This window comes from Taurulus bubalis, assembly GCF_910589615.1.
Source record: "Taurulus bubalis genome assembly, chromosome: 3".
NCBI classification, from domain to species: Eukaryota; Metazoa; Chordata; class Actinopteri; order Perciformes; family Cottidae; genus Taurulus; species Taurulus bubalis.
This window is the reverse complement of record NC_136591.1, coordinates 18,014,915-18,033,799: the sequence shown is the minus strand read 5'-3', so window position 1 is coordinate 18,033,799 and position 18,885 is coordinate 18,014,915. Positions and strand designations below refer to the sequence as shown.

General features: G+C 42.5%; 1 protein-coding gene across 1 annotated transcript in view; it reads left to right on the top strand.

Annotated features, from left to right (window-relative positions):
- The window catches only part of nmbr (neuromedin B receptor), a gene marked incomplete at both ends in the record, with an annotated part of 31,466 nt that overhangs the window by 9,333 nt on the left and 3,248 nt on the right, over positions 1-18,885 (top strand). Inside the window, 3 exons of the mRNA XM_079216363.1 lie at positions 9,690-9,831; positions 10,644-10,859; positions 17,069-17,307. Coding sequence (XP_079072489.1) covers positions 9,690-9,831; positions 10,644-10,859; positions 17,069-17,307 — 597 coding nt within the window. The remainder of the gene's footprint in view (positions 1-9,689; positions 9,832-10,643; positions 10,860-17,068; positions 17,308-18,885) is intronic.

Here is an 18,885-nt window from a genome sequence, read left to right as displayed (position 1 = left end):
ACTTGAGTTCTCTTTCAGCTGGGTCGAGTGTTGAAAGCAGGAGATCTGAAGAGGAAACACACTTGGCTGCTCTGCTTTCAGAGGGATGGGGACGCTTAACCTTTTTAGCCCCACGGCGCCCATTATCGGACAGAAAAAAAGAAAAATAAGTCATGTGACGTTTTCTAAAGGATCTCCGGAACCACAACATTGATTAACTTCATTAAAATTGCTGAAATACAGCAAAGCCTTGTGGGAAGAGTTCTATCCGCTCAGAAAAAAATCTACTTACCGTTAAGTTTATGTATTTACATAAATCCCGTAACCTCGTCAAAATTTCCGGCACGACCGGGTTCCTTCCATCTTGATCATTTTCCTCCTGATTTCAGACCAGCTGTCGTGATACCTGAACACTGACTTTAACGTCCAGCCTGGGTCCTGTTTCTCATACCTGGCTTATTGAGTTAGCGGGCTAATTTTCAGGATAAGAGGACATAGGTCTGGCTTTTCGGTTGCTCGAAGAAAGCTTAGATAAATCACCATAGCAACACAGCCAAAAATGTAAACCTGCTCCCGGGCAGACTTACTGAAATTCACTGGATTAGCTGGCCACTCCCACCGGACAAAAAAGGCAGCTCTCTTCCTCATTGATGAAGGAGCGATATTAGTTATATTAGTTTTATAGGGAGAGAGTTCTTCCAGATCGCCAAGATTCGTTCTCACATCAGGATGACTTCCTGTACGCGGCGATATAGATTCTGCCGGCAAGAAATCACTTATTTACGAGAGCTTCTCGAGCCGCGGACATTGAACACCCCACGCCCATTGCCCGTCTCCCAGACATAGACTATCACCCTCTGCATGTCGCGCTGTTTTTAAGTTTATTTAGGGCTTAAGAAACTTATGGATGTGTTGAAAGCACTCATAATTATATGACAGTGTTATTAGTACACCATACATATCATTATTGTAGAAAAATGATTAAGGTGATCGTGATGAGAATACAGAGAATCATACACAATTTATTTTCACTGCTTCAATTGATTGAATTTCTGAATATGAATAATACATACATACTGATCCGCCCATACACATATTAAAACTGCTAGTTATATGGTAATCTACACATACATATATATACACATGTATAGTACATGATTCATTCGCGCATACAGTACATATATCCTCATAAGTATATATTTATTCGTATACTACTTTTAAATAAATATAATCTGATTGAGTTGGGTGATGAAGCACTTCAAATTTGCCGATACATTTTCCCAACACTGACGCAACTTTAACTTCTAATATATTTGCGACGCTTGTGTCTCGCAGCGGGGTCGGTGTTAAGCTGCGTTCACACCAACAACGTTGCAAAAACGTTGAAATATTCGCAACACGTTTGCTGTGAATGATTAAAGTATTGACTTCCTCATATGGGTTCATGATCATCTCCTGCTTCTCAGCAAATGATAGGACATTTGCTCGACTTTGTTGTGCCAGGTACGAGAAATAGGGCCTTGGACTCAAAGATGAACGGATCTCATTTTCACCTCACAAAAACATTTCTGTGGCCATAACTCCACAACTAATATGCTCATTTCGACCATTTCACTCAGTTATCTGAAAGGATGTAGCTCATGGGGATGAGTATTCGTCCTGACAACAAGGTAGCCTGTTCAATCCCCACTCTTCCCATAGTTTTCACCATGTATTATTGTGGACGTGAACTGGCATACGAGTGGTTCGACACAGCTCCACTGGGACGGTGCGTCTCCCAGTCCATGTCCACCAGTTGATTCATGAGTCACCGGCCTCGGGCTGCCGAGTCAAGATAATTACATTCTCCTCACGCAGAGAGCTTTGCCGGCACTCTGAGCTGCAATTATGGCTCGGTGACAAAGCCTTCTCCTCTTTTATCTTAAAACCACAACTTTTTCTGGTTGGCTCCAGATTGGTAGCTATGGGAACAGATGTTGGTGTTGGTGGAGCTTTTAAATGTAGCAGAGAGACGGTGAGGAGCCTGGATGAAGATGTGGTAACACTGAGAGGGAGATGGAGGGGAAGCGTCACACGAGACCCCACAGGAGGAGGATGCTGGGTCCAGTGAGCAGGGCGGCCATTGTTTATAAACCCACCAATAACAACATCAATATTGTTTATAAAACACAACAACAAAAATATCAACACTGCTTTATAAACACACCAACAACAACACTGTTTATCAACACACCAACAACAACAAAAATCAACAATGTTTATAAACACACCAAATAAAATCAATGTTTATAAACACACCAATAACAACAAATAACAACATAAAAATGTTTATGAACACACCAACACTGTTTGTTTATAAACACACCAACAACATCAACAATGTCTATAAACAACACCAATAGTGTTTATAAATACGCCAATAACAACACCAATAGTGTTTATAAACACACAAATTCTTTTATTTACTGAAAGATAACATATTCTGACTCGATGTATTTATTTGCTACAATGTGTTGGATTCATGTTGATTTGTATTTAAAGACATTTCAATTTGTGGGAGAAAACAATTGTGGGTAAAACAATATTTAAAGAAATATGATAAATTGTCTATTAAACCAGAAATGTCACTCAGCGAGTCAACATGCTAGTTCCCTGTTAATTGAAACTTACTGAAACACATGTTCTCTCTTAGACAAGGTCTGGGTGTGTGTGTGTGTGTGTGTGTGTGTGAGTGTGTGTGTGTGTGTGTGTGTGTGTGTGTGTGTGTGTGTGTGTGTGTGTGCGTGTGTGTGTTTGTTTGTTTGTGTGTATGTGAGAGAGACTGAATGAATGTGAAGCAGTAGGTGTCAGCTGTCCTTGAATAAATAAAAGGTTTAGAAAACACCCGAGGAGGGATGGATTCAGCAGATGTGATCAATAATCAATAGAAGCTTTTCCTCCTCCTCTGTCTCGTAGAAGAAGTTTGAAGTTGTGTCTCTGACCGTCCTTCGCTTTCCTCCTCCACGTCCATCCGATCGTCGAATGACAACTCCTGAGATCTGCGGGATGTATTGATTAGTAGAAGCACAAACCATGTTGTGTTTTGAGATTGGACTACGATTATCTGTAACAAGCGCTGAACGGTACGCTGGGTACAGCTCGCTGTATTGCACAGTACACAGCAACAGTGTTGAGGGCGCAGCACGGATCAGGTTCAGACTCAGGTTCAGGTTCAGGTTCAGGTGTACGTCAGCATTAAAGGATGAGGCCATTTCCTGTATTCTAACAAAAACCTCCAGAAATCACTAAAACCAACAATGAGCTCTCAGTACTGTCACTTCCTGTCGGTGTCTCTCGGGTCCAAGCCCATCGGTTCCTCCTGAACATGTTAGTGTTTTAAAAACACAAACATTCACTGAAGGCTGGTCACTGTATTGATCAAACAAACAGGAGGAAACAGTGCATGAGTCGGGGACTACTTTCAGCGGCGTATTAATCCTCAATTGGTACTCCATAGAGTGTTTGTCTGTGTGATTGAGTCCAAACGAAGGACAGTGTGTTGAAGCTGATGAAGGAATAACTATGAGGCTTTTTGTGTGTTTTTAATAGTTTGGAGAACAATTATAGAGAACACCAGCAGACTTTTCCTCACCACCCGTTGCCATAGAGAGAGCTTAGTGGCTTTAACAGCAGCAGTGAAGTCCAAGCTTATGTCTGAGGGATCAGCTGTGAGTTATGTCTGTGATTCATGATGTCTGATGTCAGCTTCTAACCGAGCCTCAGCACAAGAGGAAACAAAAGGGACGTGAATCAGTTGGAGTTGGTTCTCTCTTCTCAAGTAAAAGAGAGCAAAGAGCACCTCACGTGGTTTAACAGAGAGAAGGTCTGGAGAGCTGGATGAGACAAACACACACAGGACTTTCACCTAGGAGACCGCTGTCCACGTCAACGTTGACTTACTTTTGCTACATAGCTTATGTACTTAACGCGTAACCCGGTACTTTTGTTGCATCAATAAACGTTAAATAAACCTATGTTGAGAGTTTCATTTTGAAAAGCCACTGTCTGCATGTCATAGTTTGAATGTCTGCACTCATAATGAATCAACCTGATTTACTAGAAATTACATTTATATTCTGCTACTTTGGTTATTATAAAAAAAACTTGAGTCTAGAAATATATGCTGTTTATATTGTTTTACTAATTATAAATGATGTCCTTTTTCATGTTTATGAGCTACAAAGTCATAATTTTGAGTCTCCAATTGTTTTCTTCGATTCATTTAAAAAGTACCTCCTGAATGTGTGACAGGTGTTGGTTAATGTTTAACCCTTCAGGGTCCTAGGCCTTTTTCTCAGATTTACATAATTTCTTAAATTCTACTTTAACTCACTATCTAAAGTTAAACAGCTACTAACAGGAAATAATTTAAAGTTTAGATCAGTACTGTTTGTGAGAAAATACAACGATTAGAGACCGGGAAAACGTCGCTGAGCAGAATCAGCTGTTTTACATTCAGAGCAGCTCCTCTGGGCAGAAATACTAGAAGTGAGGCAGCGATTTATTCTCTTTGAAGGAGCAAGGAGCATTATTCTGAACAAGTGGACAGATGCAGACCAATGATACCGGCCCTGGACTGGAGGTACACGATGCAGCTTTTCAGCGTATGAATCACTGGCGGCAGTCACTGAGTGCACGTTGATTTTTAGGGAACATTTAGTCTGAATGCACGAGGAAACGTTGCATTAAAGGTCTGTGCTGGAGAATTTGATTTGTTTATATATATACATATATATATTTATATATATATATATATATATATATATATATATATATATATATATATATATATATATATATATATGCTAGAGCATTCGTTTATATTCGAGCATTCATTTTTTATGTAGACATCAGAGTTCTTGGTGTTTGTTTCTTTCCTGGTTCAACATGAACGTGCACACAACCAGTCCCACAGAACATAGAACATGGTAGTAAAACATATAACATGGTTTTGACATGTTCTGTGGGTTGAGGTGCCGACACAGTGCCTCAAAAGTACATTCATCCTTTGGGACGAGCCGTGTGAGAGCTCGGCGGAGTCACAGTGACGTCATGCGTTGGACTTCAGAGCCTCGACTTCGGCATTTTGTCTGTCGCCATCTTGTTTTTTTGCAACCAGAAGTGATACTAGAGGGGGCGGAGCTAATTACAACTAGATGCTATACAAGGGATTATATAGCAAAATGTTACAATTATGAATTAACTTTCATAATTAAACTAAGTGCAAACACACTAAGAGTTCAAGTTGTAAGCCAAACACACAGAAATGAGTGGTATATAAATGCTGTTTAGTTGAACTAAAATAAGTGTTCGTCTGTCCTCATACTTGTGGCCTCTTGGTGTTCTTCTACAAGGCGGCGTGCTTCATGACCAGGAGGGTCATGAAGCACGCCGCGTTGTAGAAGAACTCTAATAGAAGAGCTCTGATAAATCTCTGTCGCCACCATTTTTTCTTATACGTGCAATAAATCCAGAGCAATATTTGCTGCAGACTTTCTCCATGAAGTTACATTTTTAACTGAAAACAGCTGCATCAGCCGGGACTTTGTGCACAGAAATATAAATACTCTTACTGCTACAAGACATATATAATCAATACCTCGCTACATCAATAAAACATGAACGTCACACAGGTTGATGTATGATTTATGAGCTGCAGTCGTCTCTAACAGACCTCCATCTGACCTTGTTTGTGTCTGAATAAAACACAGCCAGAAGAGGAAGAGTGTTTTATTTTTTGAAGGATCAGTAATTAAACTGCAATCTGACAGAACACGAGATGGAAGTTACATAAACAGTCTGAAACAAGCATCACGAGACGGAAGAGGGCTCGTATATATGCAACGTTCTTCATCACTCGACCAATAATAACTGTGTTTACAGAGATAAACACCATCATTCAGGCACCAGATATTTTGTTTACATGTGAAAGTAAAAAAGAAAGAAGGATGAAATGATTCAAACTTCCATTCAGTGGACATGATGATGATGATGATGATGATGATGATGATGATGATGATGATGATGATGATGATGATGATGATGATGATGAGTTCCAGTGAGCTGGGATCAATATTGAACTCGACACTGGTCGACATTGGTCCGATGGAAGAGATGAGCCCCAGCGCCCCCAAGACTGGGGGCTGAATTCTTCATCAGGAGGTCATCCTCCCTCTCAAAGTCCTTGTACTCCCATGAATCAATACCAAAGCCACTGATGTGACAAAAAAAATCAGAGGCATCCAAGGTCCAGGAAGAAAGTTAGGGCATTTTTGCTTTCAGCGGACCTAAACCTACAGTTCACGAAATGTGCACTAAATGAATTACTAAAAATATGTAACTTCACTTAATCAAAGTCAAACTTTCCAGAGATACTGTTAAAACATAGTGCTATTGTTTAGTACAGCGGTTCCCAAACTTGTTAGGCCACGCACCCCCTTCTAAATCCCGACCGGGTTCACACACCCCCAATCCCCCACACCTTAAAAAAAAAACGCAACAGAGCCTATCTATAGCCGCATAAAATCGGACCAATGCGAGAACTGCTTGCTCGTGCGTGGCGTTTGTTACAAGATTTAGTTCGCTGTATAAATTTCAGTTACACAAGGTGTCACTTTTAAAGAGCAATAAGGATGGCGAGGACACACGCACAGGCTCAGAGGCAGATTGCATTTCACATTTATTTACTTAAACACAGTAAGCCACGTAAAGAACAAAGAGTGGCACATGCATAGGCTCAGAAACAGATATAAATAAAAAAGGAGGAGTCCATATGAGGATGTTCACATGCAGCGCAGGTGGCTCAGCCTGCAGCAAAAGAGATAGAGAGGGAGAGGGAGGGGGAGAAAGTGAGAGAGACTCACGTGAATGAGACTGCAATTGTGTTTGGCTGTTTTGTAACTCTTCCAATTTTGATCTAAAAAATGTAAGGGGCTTCTGACTTGCACTGGCATGCTTGGTGTTCAGGTGGCGGCGCAAATAAGAGGCTTCAGACAGCTGTTAGCCAGAACCTCACTGCACAACACGCACTGTGGCTTCGGGCAATCTGCATTGCCAATCCAAGTGAAGCCCAGACCCAGATAATTGTCATCATATTTCCTCTTTTTTTTCCCAGTCTGATGCTCACTCTCGTCTCCTCTTTTTTTACCTTGACTCCGCGATGGGCCTCTGTGCTCCCGGTTTGTCTGTGATATCCCTTCCTCCTTCTCGGTCTCCTCCGTCTCCTCTTTCTCCGACTCCCAGTCGATTTCTTCTCCTGGTCTCTCCCCAACGCACCTCTCCGTTTCTCTCCCTCCGGTTCCTCCCTCTCTCTCTCTGTCCCTCTCCTCTTTTATTACTGATAGCTTCAGATGTCCCACCTGACAGCTTCCCCGATTTCAGCCAGTTTAACATATTTTCATGGATGTTGCTGAATGAATGAAATGATGTTAGGTGCACAAGCTAGCTAGTGTGTAGTAAAAGACAGTTTGGCGGCCGGACCGGAAGTGCATCTATTTATTAAATTGTACGTTTTTAATTTTAAATTTAAATCTTATAAAGGGAATTTTTATAATTAAAAAATCCTACTTATTTTTTTTCAAATTATGTTTAATATTAATTATTACACCAATAGACCACCATTAAATTTTTCCTCTCGCGCACCCCTAGAGTCAGCTCGCGCGCCACACTTTGGGAATCCCTGGTTTAGTAGAAAGAAAAGCGATGGTATGCATAATTAAAAAGAGGAAATACATCCTGGAAGTTTCTTTTTTTCTGGAAATTATTCTTTTTCTTTCCTGTAGTCTATCATCAACCAATAAACCAGTAACACATATACTGCTATATGGACCTATTACTAGTCTAACAACTGTTTTCTGTATATTTTACATTTTCATATCATTCAAATAGCCGTTGTAGTTGAAGAGATATTCTGTATTTGGTATGGGTATGCAAACCATTCGGAATTTTTTAGAAAAAATGTCTGGGGCTTAACCGGGGTTAAAAAGGTTTTAAACTCCTTCATTGTTTGTTTGTTTGTGATGTTGATCAACAACAACAATCATCTTATTAAAGTGGAAGAAATGCAACTACCAACAGTCAGGTTTAGGTTTGGTTTAGTTTGATATTTTCTCCCTCTACTAAAGTAAAACCATCTCTTATGAGCGAGACTTTCTACACTCGTCCTCTCTCATGTGATGGATGTATTGAACGCTGGAACTTCATCAAGTGAAGAGACTCAGAATCTCTTGTATCTGTTTCCTGCAGCAGCCGGGAACAGAACCAACAACCACAGACCCCCTTCGTTGAATGACTGACCGTCAATCCACCATTTCAAGGTCCGTAGAATCAGATATGAATTGAACCTCAACATGGAATCCTTTTCCATTAAAAACCACCTTGATGGTTCAGTTCCCTAAACACTAAAGTCTGTAAATAACTGACACGCTCCTGCAGGCTGAACACGGGATTCTAACCAGCGAGTGTAAACCTCCTGCAGACTGATCACGGACTCTAACCCCTGAGTGTAAACCTCCTGCAGACTGAACTCACGGCGGCCCGCTGGATCATGATCTGACTAATGAGGACATTAAAATGCAGCTCTACGATTACACATTAAGCATAATTATGGTCCTGTTGTTTCTCTCTTTGTCCTCGAGCTGCAGTCCTGCTGGCGGCTGCAGCTTTTCGTTAACTAACAAAGAACCGGCGCACTAATGCCGTTGAGTGAAAAATTACATAATTATTACATGATTTATGTTTGGGTTCACTCCAGAAAGTCTGAAATGTTAGTCTGAAGGGTGCTGACTCTTTGATGAACGTGCAGCATTGTGAGCTCGAATGTAAACACAAAGTGTTATGACATAATAAAAAGTGTGGGGTCGTGTGTGTGCGTGTTTCTGTGATTCTGTCTGTGTTTCTTTGTGTGTGTGTGTGTGTGTGTGTGTGTGTGTGTGTGTGTGTGTGTGTGTGTTAATACTAGCAGTCAGTCATGCTCTCATGCTGGCTGATGAAGTCTTTTATTGACATGAGGACAAGGTCAGGTGGAACTACTTCTATGATCAATAAACCGGCTGAAGGTGACGCCTGACTGCCGTCCAGATGTTTTCATATCGTGTATGTGTAAGTGTAAACAGGAAAGAGGCTGAAAGAAAGCTCCTAAAACCTGAATAATCAACGCATTACACAGGTGTGTTTATTAGAAAGTTCTACACAACATTTCAAATAAAAGTAGAATGTCTGTGTGTGTAAACAAAGTCAGTGGTACAAATATGTCTCTTAGAAAACTGTGTGAATTTGTGCATTTAGTTCAGTGAGTCTCTGGTTTGTCAGCATCCTACTAGCTCCTCCCACTAGCTCCTCCCACTAGCTCCTCTCACTCACTCCTCCCACTAGCTCCTCTCACTCACTCCTCCCACTAGCTCCTCTCACTATCTCCTCTCACTCGCTCCTCTCGCTAGCTTCTCCCACTAGCTCCTCCCACTAGCTCCTCTCACTAGCTACTCTCACTAGCTACTCTCACTAGCTCCTCCCACTAGCTCCTCTCACTAGCTACTCTCACTAGCTCCTCCCATTAGCTCCTCCCATTACCTCCTCCCTTAGCTCCTCCCATTAGCTCCTCCCACTCGCTCCAGTTTTTGCTCAGGTTACGTGATAACGGCAGCCTGCTTGATGGTTGTCTCGCTGCCCGTCAGGTACAAGGCCATTGTGAACCCGATGGACATCCAGACGTCCGGCGCCGTCTTCTGGACGTGTCTGAAGGCCGTCTCCATCTGGCTGCTGTCCGTCCTGCTGGCCGTCCCCGAGGCCGTCTTCTCCCAGGTCGTCTCCATGCAGGTAAACACACACACACACACACACACAAACACACACACACACACACACACACACACACACACACACACACACACACACACACACATCTTCTCTCAAGTCTTCTCCAAGCAGGTAAACACACACACTGCTGCGGTGCTACGACCACCTGAGCCTGAAGCCCCGCCTCCATCCATCCCTCTGGGAGAAGCTCAATCTCATGAACACGAGCATGTTGTCTGCATATTGTTTCATCTGGTTCTCCTGGATGTGACATCTGAGCTTCTTTTCCTCTTTTGTAAAGAAATCTCAATGTTTAATTAAATTGATCAATTATGAGTTTTGTTATATCGACAACAATCCACCAGCGCTACCCGGACCAGACCAAGACCAGACCCGCACAACCTTGCTCTCTCTGTAGCCTTGCTCTCCTTGTGACCTTGTTCTCCTTGCTCTCCTTGCTCTCCTTGTGACCTTGCTCTCCTTGTGACTTTGCTTTCCTTACGACCTTGCTCTCCTTACGACCTTGCTCTCCGGCTTGGTGCCGGTTCAGACTCTCAGATTTATGAATTAGCAGCGTCCACAACCTGTTTTATGATCCTCACTGATGTGTTTAACTGTGTCCTCTCCTCCCTACTTTTTGTTTCAATTCTTCCTCTCCTTTCCTCATCTCTACTACTTCCTCACTTCCTACTCCTGGTTTCCTCTCCTGCTCCCTACTTCTTGTTTCCTTTCTTCCTCTCTTACTCCTCTCTAATACTTCCTACTCTTGGTTTCCTTTCTTCCTCCTCCTCCTCTCTACTACCTCCCACTCCCCCCCCCCAACTACCCCTCAGGGTCACAGAGACGACAGTAACGTGACCTTTGTGAACTGCGTTCCCTACCCGCTATCCAATCAGATGCACCCTAAGATCCACTCTGTGATGATCTTCCTGGTTTACTTCCTGGTTCCTCTGACCATCATCTCTGTGTATTATTACCACATCGCCTGCACGCTGGTCAAGAGCGCCCACGACATGCCGGGCGAGGTCAGCGAGCACACCAAGAGACAGGTGAGATGAAGACATGAACACATGAATGAAGGAGGAAGTGATGAATGAATGTATGAAGTGATGAATGAAGTGATGGATGAATGAAGTGATACATTATTGAATGAAGTAATAGATGAATGAAGTGATTCATGAAGTGATGAATAAAGTGATGGATGAAGTGATGAATGAATGAATGAAATGATGAGTGAAATGATGAATGAAGTGATGGATGAAGTGATGGATGAAGTGATGAATTATTGAATGAAGTGATGAATGAAATGATACATTATTGAATGAAGTAATAAATGAATGAAGTGATTCATGAAGTGATGAATAAAGTGATGGATGAAGTGATGAATGAATTAATGAAATGATGAATGAAGTGATGGATGAAGTGATGAATTAATTAATGAAGTGATGAATGAAGTGATAAATTAACCTCCTCACTTCCTTACCTCCTCGTCGCCTCACCTCCTCGTCTCCTACATGTCCACGTATTCGCTCCACAAGAGTCGTTCACTCACCTGCAGCTACTTCGGGTTTCTCCCTTTAACAAAACACTTGCTGGTATTCATTCATTATTTATATTGATCTATTTTACTGCTATGCAATCTCAAAGACACGGGGCACTTCCTGCCGACTTTTCACAGTAAAAGCTTCCAGGAAAGGGAGGAAGGAGCTGCTGAAAAAGTTCATGGAGCATCAGTTAGTGAGGAGAGAAGAGAAGCTTTACAACATGCAGACATGCAGCTCCTCACGAGGACCAGGACTCACCATGAACCAAGACTAAATTCAGGGCAAGACTATGAAAGCATGAATAATTCACAGACCTGGACTTGTTGAAACGACTGAATGAGAGAGCTGGCTGTGTCCGTGGAGGTAGTTATTGACTCTATTACCTGGAGACTTCACTCTAAACACACACACACACGCACACGCCCCTGTGGCTTTGCAGGTCTCAAAGGGCACTTTGGAGTGAAGTCCACCTCGATGACCTCGAGGTTAATGGGGAGTCAACGAGAGAGAGAGAGAAAGAGAGAGACAGAGAGACAGAAGCCTATCAGCCTCTTCTCTCTTTGTATCTTCACATCTTTAGAGGTCGGGGAGTCAATAGCTACTTTAACTGCAGATGCCACATCAATAGCATCACATTCATTATGTTCCCAGAGATAAGAAACTAATTAGAGAACACACACACACACACACACAGGCGCACACGCACGCACACGCGCGCGCACACACACACACACACACACACACACACACACACACACACACACAAACAAACTGACTGAGCGCCGTAATTCGTAGATATCCCATGAAATAATTCCGTATGTTGTCCACGTAATCACGAACGAGGAAGTATAGAGAAGTATTTAATCATCTTTAGTAAACATAATTAATGTTCCACCCTTTGGTCATCAGTGTTGGGGTAATGAGTTACAAAGTAATGGATTACAGTAACGATATTACTATTATAGGTAACGAAGTAAAGTAACGCATTACACTCAAAATATTGGTAACTACACTACTTTACTAGACCTCAGTAACGCGCTTTCCTGCGTTACCCAAGACATTTTTACCAGTCCAAAAAGTTCTCTTTTTTGTGGCGCGCGAGTCACACGACACTTCCTGCATGAACAATAGCAACGAGCTGCTAGCTAGCGCTGCTGCTGCTACTGACCGCTGCTGCTGTTACTGCCTCTATGCCCAAGTCGGGTGTCGAGCCTGGTCCCGCTATCTCCGGTGGTTTTCGGGGAGCTAGCGGAAGTTAACAGAGAGCTAGCGGAAGTTAGCGGGGAAGTGACGGAGCGCTAGCAGGAGCCCCAGCCGGCTACAGCAGGGAGCTAACGGGGACTCTGACCGAAGGTAGTAGCGGCTCGTAACCCGACGTTTACGGTAGATTGTTCATGCAGGAAGTGTCGTGTGACTCGCGCGATTATTATTATTGGAAATTATATTAATTAATAATAATACATTATTATAGAAAATGTATCTTTGCAGTTAATTTGGACATTTGCTTAAAAAAATGGAAAGTAAAGTAACTAGTAGTGAAGTTACTTTTCAAATGCAGTAACTAGTAAAGTAATCTAGTTACAATTTTCAGAAGTAACTAGTAACGTGTAAGTAGTTACTTTTTCTGAGTAACTACCCCAACACTGCTGGTCATATAACCCTCTGGCTATAGAACCCGTTGCTCAGTCCCAGCACACAGCAGACAGGAAGCAGCCTGACCCGTTGAGTTTTATTTGTGTCGCCTGATGAATTTAATCCAGTATTCTCCCTCTATTAGCTCCGTGTTGGGTCTCCTCCTCCTGAGGGAGATATCTGTCTGTCCAGAAGCTGCTCTTAACTGTAACTGAGTCTGTCAGCTGGACTCAGCATGCCTGAGCAGGTCTGGTCTCAGTGTCCATGTCTCTAGAGGAGTCGGCTCTCCTGGGGTTTGTTACTGAGAGCCATATGTTTATAAAACTTTCCTCTGAGGTCACACTTTACTTTCTGAGCGGCGTGGCTGGAGTCACACTGACAGCTGACTGACAGCGGTGGGATTCAACCTCACGCTTTTCACTTTGCACCAGCAGGAACTGGCTCAGACCTGCACAGCGCAGCCACCACTTTATCTCGTGAAACACACGAGATAAAGTTCGCAGTCTGATGCTTTCATGTTTTTTTTTACACAAAATGCAGCTTTCTTGACGTTTAACGTGATCTTTTGACTTGACAAACATCATAAAGTGTGATTCATTGAAGTCAAACGGGAGGAAAATACATATTTGTCTCGGCATATTTCTTCTGAAATAAGGTGTCGCGGAGGTTCAGGATCCTTTATGAGGGAAAAGACCTGAGAAGTGTGAAGAAGAAGTGGCTGAGCAGTGAGTTCAGTACTTTATGAGTTCATGAGAAATATAGAGAACGCATTTCCATGTATGTTCCATTGTTTGATAATTCATGATGAAGTGATATCTGTACTCTTTTTCACAATAACTCTGAAATGTCTCCTGAATACTAAACATCAGCAGAAGGAACTTCGTCCCAAATCCATAAACTAACAGAACACAACCCTACAGCAATGCTTTATGTCAGAAGACAAGAAGGTGGTTCAGATCAAAGTACACAGAAAGTACACGTTAATAATGCATCAGTATGTCGTTGTGTGAAACAGTAACACGTGAAGCAACAAAATAAAAACACATAGAGGATTTTTTTTTGACAAACAATGACAAAAGTTCATGTCACAGCAAGTGGAGTTTTTTGATCCGTTTGGATAAAAGCTCTCAGCATCACTTCAAAGAGCAGCAGGTGTGAGGTCACAACGACAGGTTCCTGGACAAAAGAGAGCTTTTTCACTGAAGGACAAAGAGACATCTGGAATGGAAGAAGAAGATGAGACAAAGGGAGTGTGCAGGTTAATAACCACAGTATGAGGATGTCCTGATGGTGGTGCTCACTTCCTCACATTGTCTCCACTAGAATCAGAATCAGAACCATTTATTCGCCAGGTACAAACAAGGATTTTTTCTTGGTGGAAGGTGCATAACATTAAGACTAGACAATTAACAACAACAACAACAACAACAACAGTGCAATAGATATTACATTATGTATAATATAAAGTGCCCAGATAACAGTAATGTAAACATCCTAAAGAGAACCTCATCATGTTTTCTCCACTAGAAGGACACCCTAGAGATAAATTCATCATGTTTTCTCCACTAGAAGGACATCTAAGAGAGAACCTCGGCATGTTTTCTCCACTAGAAGGTCATCCTAGAGAGAACCTCACCATGTTTTCTCCACTAGAAGGACATCCTAGAGAGAACCTCGCCATGTTTTCTCCACTAGAAGGACATCCTAGAGAGAACCTCATCATGTTTTACATTACATTTCATTTAGCTGACGCTTTCATCCAAAGCGACATACATGTTTGCTCTATACACCGGAGACACAGCAACGGGGAGTAATTAGGGGTTTAAGTGTCTTGCTGAAAGACGGGCATGCTAACCACTGAGCCACAGTCACCCCACTAGAAGGACATCGTATAGAGAACTTCATGTTTTCTCCACTAGAAGGACATCCTAGAGGGAACTTCATGTTTTCTCCACTAGACTGACATCCTAGAGACAACTTCATCATGTTTTCTCCACTGGAAAGACATCCTAGTTGGAACTTCATGGTTTCTCCACTAGAAGGACATCCAGATGGAACTTCTTGTTCCACTGGGAAAAAAACGTCTTTAGTTCATTGTACATCTGTAATCACACTCGATAACCTTCTTCTTAGACGTAATCAGTGATGAATACAGGACAAAGGCTTCCTGCTTTTATTTCAGTGATTGTAACAACTTCTGAAGTAGAAGCTTATTTTTTAACACACACACACACACACACACACACACACACACACACACACACACACACACACACACACACACACACACACCATGTCTTTCCAGGAAATTGACCCAGTAGACAGCTACCAGAGGGCACACTTCACCCTCCATTTCACTTCCATCAATGAATGCATTAGAGACGTTTTCATCTCTCTGCTGCTTTCCTGTTTTTTCAGCTTTTCCCTTTTGTTGCAGTAATATACTTTGATGAAGCTGGCTCTGTTATCTTTCAAAGCTAGGAATCCGAGAGAATTCAGGACCCTTTTAACAGATTCTGCTCCGATGGCGCTGCATGCTGGGAGACTTCCTCGTAGCGGTGCAGTTCTTCTGCATAACAAGTGCACACATGACGAAACGTTGGTTAAGGATTTCAGCATTCGGAGCATCGCAGAAATGTGACAACTTGACGGCTCGCTGCCCCGCCGTCACCTCAGGTGTCGATCCGTCAACTTTCAGGAGCCACTTCACTAGGAGCCACTTCACCAGGAGCCACTTCACCAGGGCCCACTTCACCAGGATGAACTTGTGAATCGATGATTTGTCTGAACGAACATGAAGTCCTGAAGGTACACAGCAGCAGCTGCTGGCTAGTAAACGATGTATTTCCTTCTGGTTCACTGCAGGATCTCAAGTTCAGATGAAAGACCAGACAGATAGAAACCTCCTCAGGTCTCAAAGTTTATTTCTCTCCAAAAGGTTTCTGGAGCTCCTCTGGGTTTCATTTGCAAACCACAAATGCATTTTGAGGTCAATGTAAAAAGGAAACAGCGAAGCTCGAGGATGTTATCAGTCTGCTCCTGTCCAGCGTGAACCTCCGCCGGTCAGGAGGTCTGGAGGTCTGACGGGACACCGAGCAGCACTTTAAGGAGCGGCGCTGACATTTGTCCGACTGTTTGTGTCGAGCCGAATGCTTTCAAGCAGACGGCCGACCTGTGAGTGACATGATTGACCTTTTCCTGATGTCTCTGGCAATCGCGGAGCACCCGGCTGATGAGGTCAAGCGGCTGCTTGGTGTTCAGACGGGGCTCCAGGTCCAGTTCCTGCCTCCTCCAGCGCGTCCATGGTTTACGTCCCATTTCATCATCTGCAGGAGCTCTGAGCTCCTGGTCCCGGCGGGAGTCGAACCGTCGCTCTTCTCACGCATGATTACATTACATCGGCTGTAACGAGTCCTGCATCATGTGATGCACTTTGAAGCTGCAGGGAAACAAGATTTAGCTTTTTATTATTTGTTGACCCGTCAATTCCCTCTGACGTCCTCAAAGGGTTTTTTAAAGGTTTCAGACTGCTTTGGGTCCAGATCTTTAAAGACAAACAAAATCTTCATGCATACAGTATTGATAATAGTTATGTTTGAAAAGAAATGTAACGTAACACAGAGTTCTTCACAAGGATACTGAAGAGACAGATCACATGAGGAAATCTGTGCCGATAGTCTGTGATACTTTAATACTTTACATCAAACAAACATTTCCTCCATCTGTCATATTCCATCTATTAAAACTGCAGCTGCTGGAGAACAATATGAAGCGATGGAGGGTCAATTGTTTTGAACATGAATAGAATCAACAACACAAAACATGTGTAGTGCTTTGTGTATACCTCCCATATTTATATATACACATATATGTATAATGACAATGATGCAGTTAGTAGCCAGCTGCAGAATCCATTTCCATCCCTCCCTCCCAGCTGATCCACCCTGTTGTCTCTCCATCTACCTAGATGGAGACAAGGAAGCTTCTGGCTAAGATCATGCTGGTGTTTGTGGGCCCTCCATCTTCCATCCATCCATCCCTCCCTCCCTCCCAGCTGATCCTCCCCTTGTCTCTCTCCTCAGATGGAGACGAGGAAGCGTCTGGCAAAGATCGTGCTGGTGTTCGTGGGCCTGTTCGCTCTGTGCTGGTTCCCCAACCATGTGCTGTACATGTACAGGTCCTTCCACTACCAGCAGATGGACCTGTCGCTGGCCCACCTGGTGGTCACGCTGCTGGCCCGGGTGCTCAGCTTCTCCTCCTCCTGCGTCAACCCCTTCGCTCTCTACCTGCTCAGCGAGAGCTTCCGCCGGCACTTCAACAGGTCGGATCCCACCTCACATCTCACGCTTCAGTCTTTCACTGTGTTAACTTTACAATAGAGAGGCGAAGTCCCGCCCCTTCTGGTGTCCACCACGGGACCTTATTTTGGTAAAAATACGTAAACAGTGAGAGAGAAATATATATTTACGTTGTATATGATGTTTGACTGTTTACAAGTTGCTTTTGCAAGTCAGGAAGTCTCAGTTTGTCTTTCAGTAAACTGCGTCTCTCGTCTCGCTCAAAATGCGTCTTCAACACCAAAATGGCTGCTAGCTAACTTAGCTGGCTAGCTAACTTAGCAATGCTTCAATGTTATCTCTTCTGATATGTTTGACCAGAGACTCTTTTTATCAGGGAGAGAGAGGAGTGAGACCTCCTCGTTGATGGGAGAAAATATTTCTAATGACGTATTTTCAGTCTTATACAACGATGGAGACAAACTTCTTGACTTTCAAAATTATCTTTCAAATTGACTCTCAGCTCCTACTGAATATTTCATTTTAGTTAAACAAAAAAACCTCAGTAATTTCCTAAGACAGCTGGTCATTGTTGTTTAGAACAAGCGCCTTTGAAACAGAAGGAAGATAATACATTTGTTTGGGACTATTTTCAGCTGGAGATTGATACACATTCACTCCTCATCATTGGCCATTCACAGCAAATAGATATTTACCAGAAGGATTAATTAGCAAACCCTCAAAGAGTCCGACCAGCAACACACATGAACATGTGAACATATGGTATTAATTAAACCAGCAATTAAAAATGTGCTGCAGCAGCCGGCGCGTTATGGATTATGATTAGGCATCACTTATGAACCAACCAGTGAATTTGATTTATTAATTAAACACCTGATGCCATTCATATGATATATATATATATATATATATTTAAAAAATATATTTTATTAAAAAAATAAATATATGTATAAATAAGTCTCTCAGTTTCAGAAATATAAAGATATATATAAATACACATAATACCTTCATTATTACACATTTACACTCGTTTTAAGAAGAAAAGTCAGATTCAAAGCTCCTGTTTATTTTCACCAGTGAGGCAGAAACAGATAAAATAACAAAATATTTTTGGGAGATATTCATGCGTGTGATTGTTGCTGCAGTTTCTCAAAATTGTGTTATTGCTCAGATTAACGGCCATAAAGAAGATGGAAAACATGCCATCCTAGATTTCTCTCTTGACTACCTCTGAAGTGTAGATGACAGGATGTGCTGATATCTCTGAGCACAGATCACCACGGGAAGTTGTAGTTGTACACAAACTAAAACTTTCCAGAAAGCTGAACGTTTGTAAAAAATAGATTCAGACGTTGGCGCTTCCATCTTCTTCATAAATGAACTCCATAAACTCGTCAAAGACGAAGCAATCACGGCTTTGTCATTTTCTAAATCTCTTTTTGAGTTCTCACAACATTGTTCCAACTCTGCAAGATGGAAACACTCTTCAAGACTTTGCCTCAACCCCTCAGCGAGTGGCGATCCTGACACTTCAGGAACACGGAGGGGAGTAGGAAGAACCTCCAGGAAGCAATTATAACAGAGCTGCAGCATGAAGTCGC